The sequence below is a fragment of the Nansenia antarctica genome (genome assembly GCF_963989245.1).
Source record: "Nansenia antarctica genome assembly, chromosome: 2".
NCBI classification, from domain to species: Eukaryota; Metazoa; Chordata; class Actinopteri; order Argentiniformes; family Microstomatidae; genus Nansenia; species Nansenia antarctica.
The window spans coordinates 38,341,135-38,353,481 of NC_137675.1; the positions used below are offsets into that span (position 1 = coordinate 38,341,135).

At 44.9% G+C, this 12,347-nt stretch overlaps 1 protein-coding gene across 1 annotated transcript in view; it reads left to right on the forward strand.

Annotated features, from left to right (window-relative positions):
* abat (4-aminobutyrate aminotransferase) overlaps positions 1-12,347 on the forward strand; it is a 128,155-nt gene that overhangs the window by 68,320 nt on the left and 47,488 nt on the right. The window contains exons 2-4 of the mRNA XM_080524536.1: positions 5,322-5,473; positions 8,149-8,246; positions 8,662-8,691. Of these exons, the coding sequence (XP_080380662.1) occupies positions 5,404-5,473; positions 8,149-8,246; positions 8,662-8,691 (198 nt within the window). The 5' untranslated portion in view covers positions 5,322-5,403. The remainder of the gene's footprint in view (positions 1-5,321; positions 5,474-8,148; positions 8,247-8,661; positions 8,692-12,347) is intronic.

A 12,347-nucleotide genomic window follows, 5' to 3' on the forward strand; every position in this document is an offset into this window, starting at 1 on the left:
AACTCACTAAAACTTACCCAAGAACACAGCAGAAGGTCTGTCTGCAGACGAACTGATGTGGAGATCAATGTCTGACATTCCGTTGTCATCTGTCATCGACAGATTCGGAGTTCGGAGTTCCCGTTCGGAGTTCCCATTATGTATAGTCGAATATGAAGGAGTTGATTAATTGCCCACTGTCGATATTTCTGCCTGCTTTTGAAATTCTGTTGATAGCATTAGCGAGAGCTTTCAGCATCCATCTTGTAAACTTGTCGAAAGGTCCACACGCACATGGCTACTTACATACAGCTGGTGTGGGCGTGGCTACACACACTGCCACACTAATACCCCCCACCCGATTTTGCTAACTAAATGTAGGTATTTAGTGAATGTAAAACTGTTGGATATGATATCGAATGGGTTCTTCATCGCTTACATTTTCATCCTATGCCAAAAAACGGAAAACATTTTTTTTCACAAGACTTGTTTGGCTCGATTGCGAGCTTTCACAATTGCCGAGATGCGGACCTTTTAATGAAACCGTGTCACTTATGTTTATAAGAGATCCATAGACTCACCAATGTTTAACACTAGAGGCCCGACGTTTTATAGAGATCCATAGACTCACCAATGTTTAACACTAGAGGCCCGACGTTTTTTTACCTACTTTAAGCGCGACGAGGTGTGGAATAACACGACCACTCTTCACAATGGGGGAGTGTGTACTGACCCACAAAAATCGCTGGATGTCGATGTCACGCAAGAAGAGAAAAAATGCAGTTCCAGAGAAGTGGGGACAGACAGAGCAGAGAGTCAGCTGATAAGGAACTATGGAACAAATGATGGCATATATATATATATATATATATATAATAACGTATGCATGTATGTAACGTAAGTGGAGAGGAGATTGATCTAGGAGATTGATCGAGACTGCGGGAGTTTTCATTACTAACGAATGAAAGTTGATTAGCATTATTAAAAAATAACTGTAATATATATATTGCAATGTTGTCCCTTTCACACATAGTTCCAAGTAATTTCCTTGGAATCCCAAGCTGTGTTGACCAGGTATCTGTAATGTTCACATTTATATATAACAGTAATAAATATAGCAATAAAAGACAGCGCTGTAAATAGTGTTATTCTTGCACAATTGCACCCACAACGTGCTATTGCCGTCCGGAGTTGATCAGCTCCAGATTGAACCAAGGTTCTTCGCTACAGAAACATTTTCACACAATGACAAACATGTGATGCGTTTTATATTATATTCTTTGAACAACAGAACGGGACAGGCGCCAGAAACTGCCATAATATACCATACATATATCTGCCATATATCGTACCTCCGTTTTATATTGAGAAATATGATGATAAATACATATAGGGCGGAGCTATGATATGTGGTGTGTGGCTAGATATTTTCATGTACCACTGTAACTGTGCCTATCTGTGGATTATCGGGGGAAACCCGATGTCTTTGTTCATTGATCGGAAACGATCGAGAGCCATCAACCCTCCCCCCATCAACATCAAGTGATTGTAACTCAGAAGTTTGTAACTTAGAAACGAGTTGTACAGTGATTTTGTTTGTGCCTACTTGTTAGAAACAGAGCCTAGTATGTTTATAACCAAGTGCTTTAGTTGGCGAGCGGACATGCCACATATCATCCCCGTACCTCCATCCCACATGTATTCATCATCATATTTTTCAATATATGTTGTATTGTCTGAACGAACATTTATTTCGCCATATTACGTGACTTATGCACCTTAGGTTTTTGTGAACGGGACGATCAGAAAGAGATTAGTTTACCACGAAACAAGGAATGCAAAATCAAAAAAACAATGCATTACATTGGCCGTCCTATTGAGATGATAACTGTTTACAGATTGAACTCATTATCACTATTAGGCTACCGAGTCTCGATCTCAAATGGCATTCAATTGTCAGGATTCATCTTTGATAAACAATGGCCTACTAATCAATCGTTGATGATTACATAATCAAATGTAGCCCGCAGCGCAGAGCGCATGTCTTATTGAGTCAACACGAGTTGACTCGCTGGAACGAGACAGACTGATACACACCACACCTCTGCCATATCATACATCGGTCCCACATGTATTTATTTACCATCATATTTTTCTATATAAAACGGTATGATATGGCAGATATATATGGTAGCCTACATTGCAGTCGTCCCGCAGTTCTAGTAGATCGCCGACATCATGTTATTTGATGTACACATTTCACGGCAAGAGAATTCCGATTTGTGGCAAACACCCAACAATTGTTCGTTCACTAAACATTATAACATGAACACAGTGAGGATTCAAACAAACAAAATAATTAATACACATCATTTCATTTATAATGTGCAGTAAACAAACAAAATAATGTATACTCTCTGCAATTGGCTACTATACAATGGTGCCAAAATCAACTATCCAAATATGAATCTGCGTATATCTATGTACAACCTTGTTGTAGCCTATTATTATCATGGTCGACATGAGAATTGTTGGCTACTTCATATCACAACTGAACATTCATATATATAGCCTATTGCATTATTTGAAAATTTACAGCGCTGTACATAGTGTCATTCAATGCACAAGCACGTAATTTCAAACGATTTTGGTCGACAGCTAAATACATTATCAATATCTTATTATCAATTGTCAATATACTCTCTCCCTTCTTCTCCTTACTTTCCTGTCTGTCTTCACTATATCTGGGACTGCCCCACTCAGAAATATCCGTTCGTTATATCGTTGATGATTACAGGCATAATCATCGCCGACATCATTTTATTTGATGTACACATTTCACGGCAAGAGACAGTTTATTCTCCCAACAATTATTTGTTCACTGCACAACATGAACACAGTGAGGATTCAAACAAACAAAATAATTAATACACTCTCCAACGGGACAGGCGCGAGAAACTGCCGTGGTTGAAACTGCCGTGGTTGAGAGAGTTGAGTACAACTGAGTACAACCTTTCTGGTGGGGGATGGTTTGAAGGGCTTGTTGGAGGAATTGGCATCCTTTGTGTGGTGATCGGAAACGATCAGAAAGAGATCATTGAGAATAAGATGACCCTCCCCCATGCATCAACCATCAATTGTCAGGATTCATCTGTGATAAACAATTGCCTACTAATTACATGCCATTGAATATGTTTGCATATGAACACACTTATTCCTACATTATCAATATCTTATTATCAATTGTCAATACTCTCTCCCTTCTTCTCCTTACTTTCCTGTCTGTCTTCACTATATCTGGGACTGCCCCACTCAGAAATATCCGTTCGTTATATCGTTGATGATATAACGTGCACAACATGAACACAGTGAGGATTCAAACCAACAAAAAATTAATACACTCTCAGTGTTTCCTCCAGGAATTTTTACAATGGTGGCGGGTAGCGTTGACCGCGCGCGCACAGCGCGCGCCCGCGATTTTTCCCGCGTGCACGCGCATGAAACGCGCACGCGCGCTCAAAACAACGACGTAATTTCAGCCAAAACTCGAGGATGGCCAAAAAAAAAAATATGTTTTCCCGTACTTCTCCTGTGTGTCTCTTATTGTCTGTGTCTGCATGTTTTTCCAGCATGTAATTCCGTTGTCAATAAAAAATTCGTCTCCCCTTCTTTTCATTATCATTATGGAGGCTTTATGGTTGTTGTAACTATTATGGGAAGCGGTTGACACAGTAGCCGCTTTTCGTGTACGCTGCAGTGGATCCCTTCACAACGCAGAAGAAAGAGGAGAGAGAAAACATTGTCAATGTGCAGGGAAGAATCATGTATCAGCAGGGTTCAACAGTAACGCTTGCCTGGGGCAAGTAAAAAAATTCGCCGGGTTTGTTTGCGCGAGCCCGAAGACGCTGCTGGATCCTGGATCTGTTTACCTGTGTGCAGGAAGAAAAACAGACGGAGCAGGCGCCAGACCAGACTAGATGATTGTGGAGTGAAGAGATTATTAAAGCGTACGCGATGCGACGGGTGATCGACAAGCACGTACACTTTCATAATATCTTCACTCCACGATCATCTAGTCTGGTCTGGCGTCTGCTCCGTGTTCTTCCTGCACACCGATGCACAGATCCAGGATCCAGCACCGTCGTCGCGCATATTGTAACATTTGAAGTAGTTTGTAGACTACACGCAGCCTAGATGTATTCGACCAATCACAAAACAGTTTTGCAAGCGCGTCGCTTCGCGCTTGTGGGTGTGTCTAGCGATGTGAAGGTCTGAAAAGCGGCCTAAATTATTTTTTTTATTTTTTTTGAGAAATCTGAATGGTGGCGGAGGAAATTCTATCGTGGCGGTCCGCCACGATGAAATGCATGTAGAGGAAACACTGCACTCTGCAATTGGCTACTACTACAACGTGGTCTACAGTGATATACAAAAAAGACATTATATACAATATTATAAATATCCGTTTGTTATATAATATTCGTTGATGAACTACTTTGCTGCGGTACCTATGTAATACCACACAGCTTGATAGGTACATACTGTGCAGTGTATCATTCATAACTGTACATAGGCTACACATATCATAATATCTTATCACTATTGCATGGAACTTGGGTGAAAAAAAAAACTCAGCTCCAACAAATCTGAAGGGATTGGGAGACATACTGTACAGTTTATCATTTTCATAACTGTCTGTACATATACATATCTTATGTATCCCTATTGCTATATATAGCCTATATATAAACACATTATGTTACATACTTATCAGTCTTATACTGTATCTAATTCAGCACTGAAGCCTGAAGGTTGAGCACAGTGTGTGTCCCCTTGCTACCTCTGCTGATATAAAAGAGAATTGCAGCCTTGGAGAAAAAGATGGCAGCCGAATCCCAAGGCAAATACACAGACACACACAGAAATACTGCAAAATCGCTTTATACTAACTCGATTTTGAAAATGTAAAGATGCTGGGTGGTAGAACGCACATATCTAGGAAAAGTCATGAAAGGAGGGTCCTGAAATTTGATCGAGTGCAAAGGTAGATTTTTTTTTGTACTCACTGGTGCTCTACGACACCTCACGGCTTTCCTAGTGTTAACTCAATGGATCTCACATAGTCATTGTGTTGCCCTAGCTCAATATAGATCTCAGTAGCATTAGTAGCATTGGTATTACTTTACTGTCCTCTCACACTCTAACCCCAACTCTCTCTCTCTCTCTCTCTCTCTCTCTCTCTCTCTCTCTCTCTCTCTCTCTCTCTCTCTCTCACATTCTCTCTCTGATCAATAGTAGTAAAGTATGACTAACACCCTCTCCCTCCCTCCCTCCCTCCCCAGGTGACGTGAAGGCAGGTGTTGAGGACTGTCAGCTTCTCTCTCACTCCGTCCCAGCCTCGGCCACGTTCTGTTGCTCTGAGCCATGGCGTCCTCTCTGCTCAGCCGGCAGCTAGCGCTCTCCCTCCAGCACAACCTGAGGCTCGCTACCCCAGGTAAGAATCATCATCATCATCATCATCATCATCATCATCATCACAATAATAATAATAATTCATTGTATATGATGCAAATCCTAATGTTAAGATGTCATAGGAAGGTGTTTGTATTATTATTATTATTAGTATTATTATTATTGTTATTATTATTATTATTATTATTATTATTATTATTGTTGTTGTTGTTGTTGTTGTTGTTGTTGTTGTTAGTAGTAGTAGTAGTAGTACCTTCTATAAACACAATGACACCTTCTATAAACACCATGACACCTTCTATAAACATCATGACACCTTCTATAAACATCATGACACCTTCTATAAACATCATGACACCTTCTATAAACACCATGACACCTTCTATAAACACCATGACACCTTCTATAAACATCATGACACCTTCTATAAACACCATGACACCTTCTATAAACACCATGACACATTCTATAAACATCATGACACCTTCTATAAACACCATGACACTTTCTATAAACATCATGACACCTTCTATAAACATCATGACACCTTCTATAAACATCATGACACCTTCTATAAACATCATGACACCTTCTATAAACACCATGACACCTTCTATAAACATTTAGTCTCTTACTGTCTGCTACTGTCAGATCTGCGTATGCGTTGTCAGAGATGTTTTTCTTTCATTGTTGTTATTGGCCATTGACAGTTGGATGTATGTATAGACGTGTCAACACGGCAAAGAATCAGCCACTGATAATTTCACCACATCAGTATCACCTCCACTACAGAGCACCACGTAAGACTAGTCTAGTCATCAGTATCACCTCCACTACAGAGCACCACGTAAGACTAGTCTAGGAACACCTGACAAGTTCTTGGATCTTGCCCCCCAACCCCCCAAGGCCTTTGCAGAGAGCCGCCATGCAGCGTCAGCAGCCTGCCTGCACCACGGCCATAAAGGACAGATAAAGGTGACCTGTGGTTCTGATGATCAGTAGCTCCAGGGGTCACCGGTCTGTTAATGATCCACCCCCCTTCCTGTTCCATCCGGCTGGCTGACGCACTGCAAACAAGTCAGAAACTCTCAAAAACAAGAAAAGCAAAAAAAAAAGCAATGCAATTGCTTAAAATAAGGAAAATGATCTGCCAACAGAACAGGAAAATTTCACTTGCCAACATTTTCTCAAAACAAGTAAAAGAGGTCTTAAAATGAGTGCAGTCAGACGTACTTTTGGCAGGGCTGTAGTCACACACCTGGAGGAACGGCAACAAGCTGACTACATTTTGCTACTTCTAACCAAGGTCCAACAGTGGCGTGACCTGTCTGCCTGCCTGCCTGTCTGTCTGTCTGTCTGTCTGTCTGTCTGTCTGTCTGTCTGTCTATCTGACCTGTCTGTCTGCCTGCCTTTCTGTCTGTCTGCCTGCCTGCCTGCCTGTCTGTCTGTCTGCCTGCCTGCCTGTCTGTCTGTCTGACCTGTCTGTCTGTCTGTCTGTCTGCCTGCCTTTCTGTCTGTCTGTCATTTTGCTACCTCTAACCAAGGTCCAACAGTGGCGTGACCTGTCTGTCTGCCTGCCTGTCTGTCTGCCTGTCTGTCTGTCTGTCTGACTTGTCTGTCTGTCTGTCTGACCTGTCTGTCTGTCTGTCTGACCTGTCTGTATGTCTGTCTGTCTTATTGTCTTATTGTTATTTATTCATGCTTATTAGAGTAGGAGTACTTATTATACTGTTTTCTAATTCACATTTTAAAATACCTTTAGAATACCTTTGGAATAGGCCCCGCGGTGGCGTAGCGGTCTAAGCACTAGCCACTAGTGCAAGCTGCCCACCGGGGACTGGGATCGAATCCCGGTCTCGCCAGACCCGGATATGGCCGAGGCACACAGGGAGCGGCATATTGAGCGGCCGCTCCAGAGGGCGGTATAGGACTATTTCCGGACAAGGATCCGTCGCGCAACAGCGCCCCCGGGGTGCCGGAATAACAGTGCTGGGCTCGAGGAGCCAGTCAGCTAGTCTGCCTGGCGATCTCCTCTGGGGCTGCCGGCCACGGGGTCGTGCGGCGGATCCTACGCAATAGGCAGGGGATAATTGGATGCTAGGTTGGGTTCAATTGGATACCAAATTGGGTGAAAAAGGGATAAAATCTGAAAAAAATAAAAAGAATACCTTTGGAATACCTTTAGTTTAATAACAATATCTTCCGTAGTGCCTTTGATATAATTTCTCTGTATTTGAATGTCATTTTCTCGACATTCCACAGTATGTTTTATATAATGCATCGTTTGCAATGTAGTAATACTGAGTCCAGAGGAGGTCTTAGGTTGTCTACTGTATGTCAAACAGCTCCAAGGTCTGTGTATGTGATGGTAAATGGACTGACTTATATAGCTATGCCTTTATCCAAACAACCTCTCATCCACCCATCCACACACACATTCACACACCAATGGCGAGGTAGGCAAGCTACCATGCAAGGCGCCGGCCCCGCTCACTGGGAGCAATTTTGGGGTTCAGTGTCTTGCCCAAGGACACTTCGACATGTGGCCAGCCGGGGCTTGAACCACCGATCTGCCAACCTTGCGATCATTAGACGGCAGCTCTACCTCCTGAGACACAGCCGCCCCACTGATGGTGTCTGTCTGCCTGTCTGTCTGACCTGTCTCTCTGTCTGTCTGTCTGTCTGTCTGTCTCCTAGGGTGCAGGTATGCCAGCAAGGCGGCTTGCCAGACCCAGGTGGAGTTTGAGTACGACGGTCCCTCCATGAAGACACAGGTCCCCGGGCCGCGGTCCAAGGTACACACACACACACACACACACACACACACACACACACACACACACACACACTCTCACACACTCACACACACACACACGCACACACACACACACTCACACACACACACACACACACACACACACACACATACACACACACACACACACACACACACACACACACACACACACTCTCACACACACACACTCACACACACTCACACACATACACACACACACACTCACCTTTTAGTAGCAGCATTACAGTACGTGTGTTGTTATGCTGTGGACTTGTTGGCTGTGTGAACATCCCTTAGCTCTGTCAATGCACACTGTAGCCATGACGATGTTGTTCTATCTCTACGATGGTAACAGTGTGGTGTTGTATCTGTTACCATGGTAACATCAGCTCTGTCTCTCTCCCTCTCTGCAGGAACTGACCAAACAGCTGGGAGAGATGCAGGTAAGGAAGTTACAGTCCAAGTTGTGGTTTTTGGGAAATCTATTGTCTGTGTGTGTGTGTGCGTGTATGTGCGTGTGCGTGTGCGTGTGTCTGTGTGTGTGTGTCTGTGCGTGTGCGTGTGCGTGTGTCTGTGCTTGTGCGTGTGTCTGTGTGTGTGCGTGTGCGTGTGTGTGTGCGTGTGTGTGTGTGCGTGTGCGTGTATGTGCGTGTGTCTGTGCGTGTGTGTGCGTGTGTGTGTGCGTGTGTCTGTGCGTGTGTCTGTGCGTGTGTGTGTGTCTGTGCGTGTGTCTGTGCGTGTGCGTGTGCGTGTGTCTGTACGTGTGTCTGTGCGTGTGTCTGTGCGTGTGTCTGTGCGTGTGTCTGTGCGTTTGCGTGTGTGTGGGTGTGTCTGTGTGTGTGCGTGTGCGTGTGTCTGTGCGTGTGTGTGTGTGTGCGTGTGCGTGTGTCTGTGCGTGTGTATGTGTGTGTGTGTGCGTGTGTGCGTGTCTGTGCGTGTGCGTGTGTCTGTGCGTGTGTCTGTGTGTGCGTGTGTCTGTGCGTGTGTCTGTGCGTGTGTGTGTGTGTCTGTGCGTGTGTCTGTGCATGAGCGTGTGTCTGTGCGTGTGTGTTTGCGTGTGCATGTGTCTGTGTGTGTGTCTGTGCGTGTGCGTGTGTTTGTGTCTGTGTCTGTGCGTGTGTGTGTGTCTGTGCGTGTGCGTGTGTCTGTGCGTGTGCGTGTGTCTGTGCGTGTGTCTGTGTCTGTGCGTGTGCGTGTGTCTGTGCGTGTGCGTTTGCGTGTGCGTGTGTCTGTGCGTGTGCGTGTGTGTGTTTCTAGTTGTATTGTTAGGTCACATGACACCAGTGTACATGAGTAAGATCCTCAGGCTTGGGTTTGTTCCAAACAAATAAAACAGCATACAACTAGCAGTGTGTGTGTGTGTGTGTGTGTGTGTGTGTGTGTGTGTGTGTGTGTGTGTGTGTGTGTGTGTGTGTGTGTGTGTGTGTGTGTGTGTGTGTGTGTGTGTGTGTGTGTGTGTGTGTGTGTGTGTGTGTGTGTGTGTGTGTGTGTGTGTGTGTGTGTGTGTGTGTGTGTGTGTGTGTGTGTGTGTGTGTGTGTGTGTGTGTGTGTGTGTGTGTGTGTGTGTGTGTGTGTGTGTGTGTGTGTGTGTGTGTGTGTGTGTGTGTGTGTGTGTGTGTGTGTGTGTGTGTGTGTGTGTGTGTGTGTGTGTGTGTGTGTGTGTGTGTGTGTGTGTGTGTGTGTGTGTGTGTGTGTGTGTGTGTGTGTGTGTGTGTGTGTGTGTGTGTGTGTGTGTGTGTGTGTGTGTGTGTGTGTGTGTGTGTGTGTGTGTGTGTGTGTGTGTGTGTGTGTGTGTGTGTGTGTGTGTGTGTGTGTGTGTGTGTGTGTGTGTGTGTGTGTGTGTGTGTGTGTGTGTGTGTGTGTGTGTGTGTGTGTGTGTGTGTGTGTGTGTGTGTGTGTGTGTGTAGCCGTAGTAGCTGGATCAGTAGTAGTGTGATGTAACAGTGGGAGGTGTCCAGGGTCAGTCACCCTCACACTGGCAGCCTGCTGAGGTTACACAAGGAGAAGGCCTTTCCCCCACACCCTGAGAGAGAGAGGGAGTGGGGGGGAGAGAGAGGGAGGGTGAGAGAGAAATAGGGGGAGAGAGAGAGAGAGAGAGCGAGATTAATTGGAGGTTGCAGGTTTACAGAGGCTCTCTCTCTGTGTGTAAGAAGCTTGATCAAATGAGACATGCACAGATGAAGCTAATCCTTCTGTGTGTGTGTGTGTGTGTGTGTGTGTGTGTGTGTGTGTGTGTGTGTGTGTGCTTCATACAGTGTGTGCAAGTGAGTGTCTTTATTCCCATGCGTGTGTATGCGTGCTCTGTTCTCATCAGCCCCTGACATCCCCCTGCCATATAATGACCCAGAGAAGACAGGGTTAATGACCCAGAGAAGAGAGGGTTATAATGACCCCAGAGAAGAGAGGGTTATAATGACCCAGAGAAGAGAGGGTTATAGCCCCTGACCCCCCCCAGCCATATAATGACCCAGAGAAGAGAGGGTTATAATGACCCAGAAAAGAGAGGGTTATAATGACCCAGGAGAAGACAGGGTTATAATGACCCAGAGAAGAGAGGGTTATAATGACCCAGGAGAAGAGAGGGTTATAATGACCCAGAGAAGAGAGGGTTATAATGACCCAGAGAAGAGAGGGTTATAATGACCCAGGAGAAGAGAAGGTTATAATGACCCAGAGAAGAGAGGGTTATAATGACCCAGAGAAGAGAGGACTATAGGTCAGAGGATGGTCGTAAATATGTAAAACTTGATGACAAAGTAAATCTTTCACCTCACTTATAGGGCTTTCACACCGGCAAAGAACCGTGCCGGTTCGCGTTCGCGTTCGGGAACCTCCGAACGTTGGTGCTGTCTGGCGAACGAGCCCGCGTTCATATCAGTGTAACTGGAACCATCTGTGTCATCAATGCTGGGTGATGAAGGGGCGGGATAAACAAAAATGTCACAACTAGATGGCAGCTACTTCACTGGAAATGAGGATAATATCTTCCACTCTCTTTCTCTTCTGAAATAAACACAATTTTACAATAAACACAAGACACTTTCTACACGCGTTCTCTTACTAATCAGCTGCTCCGTTACTGGAATAGAAATCGCTTACGAAATTCGCAGTCGCGCATGTCCGCGCGTGTGTGAGTGTGTGTGTGTTTGCTGAGCATGTGAGGAAGATAGAGAGAATGATGTAACTTTTGATATTGTTTTTGATCATTAATGATTAGATTTAGATTAGATTAAATGTTGTCTACTTCCTTCTTGCTGGTCTTTGCCGGTGTGAACGCCCTATTAGGCCGCTAGGTTACTAGAGAAGAAACAAAACCAAGATAGGGCTAGCTAGTGTGTGTGTGTGTGTGTGTGTGTGTGTGTGTGTGGTGTGTGTGTGTGTGTGTGTGTGTGTGTGTGTGTGTGTGTGTGTGTGTGTGGGACAAAGGTGTTAGATTTGGAATTGTGCTGGTCTAGGAGAGGAGTAGGCCTAGATAGATACGGTACTACTTTAGCTATGAAGCTGTGTGAAAGTCACCCCAGAGCCATTAGATTAAACCCATGTTTCTCCCCATCCTGATGAGGTTGGCCAATGACCTTATCAGAGGGCCAACACAGGTTTTAAAAAAAAAGAAGAAAAATAAGTATTGACCTGTGATTTGTACCTTTCAGTCATGAACAACTTGACTTCACTTACTCTTTCTGCTGGTTGTCCCAACACATCAGTCAATGTTCTTTTAGAAGTGCCTTGATTCCATCTGATACACTTCTGCTTTATACTTTCTCTGCCTCTCTGTCCCTCACTCCTCCTCTCTGTCTCTCCCTCTCTGTCTCTCCCTCTCTGTCTCTCCCTCACTCCCCCTCTCTGTCTCTCCCTCTCTGTCTCTCACTCCTCCTCTCTGTCTCCTCCTCTCTGTCTCTCCCTCTCTGTCCCTCCCTCTCTGTCTCTCCCTCTCTGTCTCTCCCTCTCTGTCCCTCACTCCCCCTCTCTGTCTCCTCCTCTCTGTCTCTCCCTCTCTGTCTCTCACACCTCCTCTCTGTCTCCTCCTCTCTGTCTCTCCCTCTCTGCCTCTCCCTCTCTGCCCCTCACACCTCCTCTCTGTCTCCCCCTCTCTGTCTCC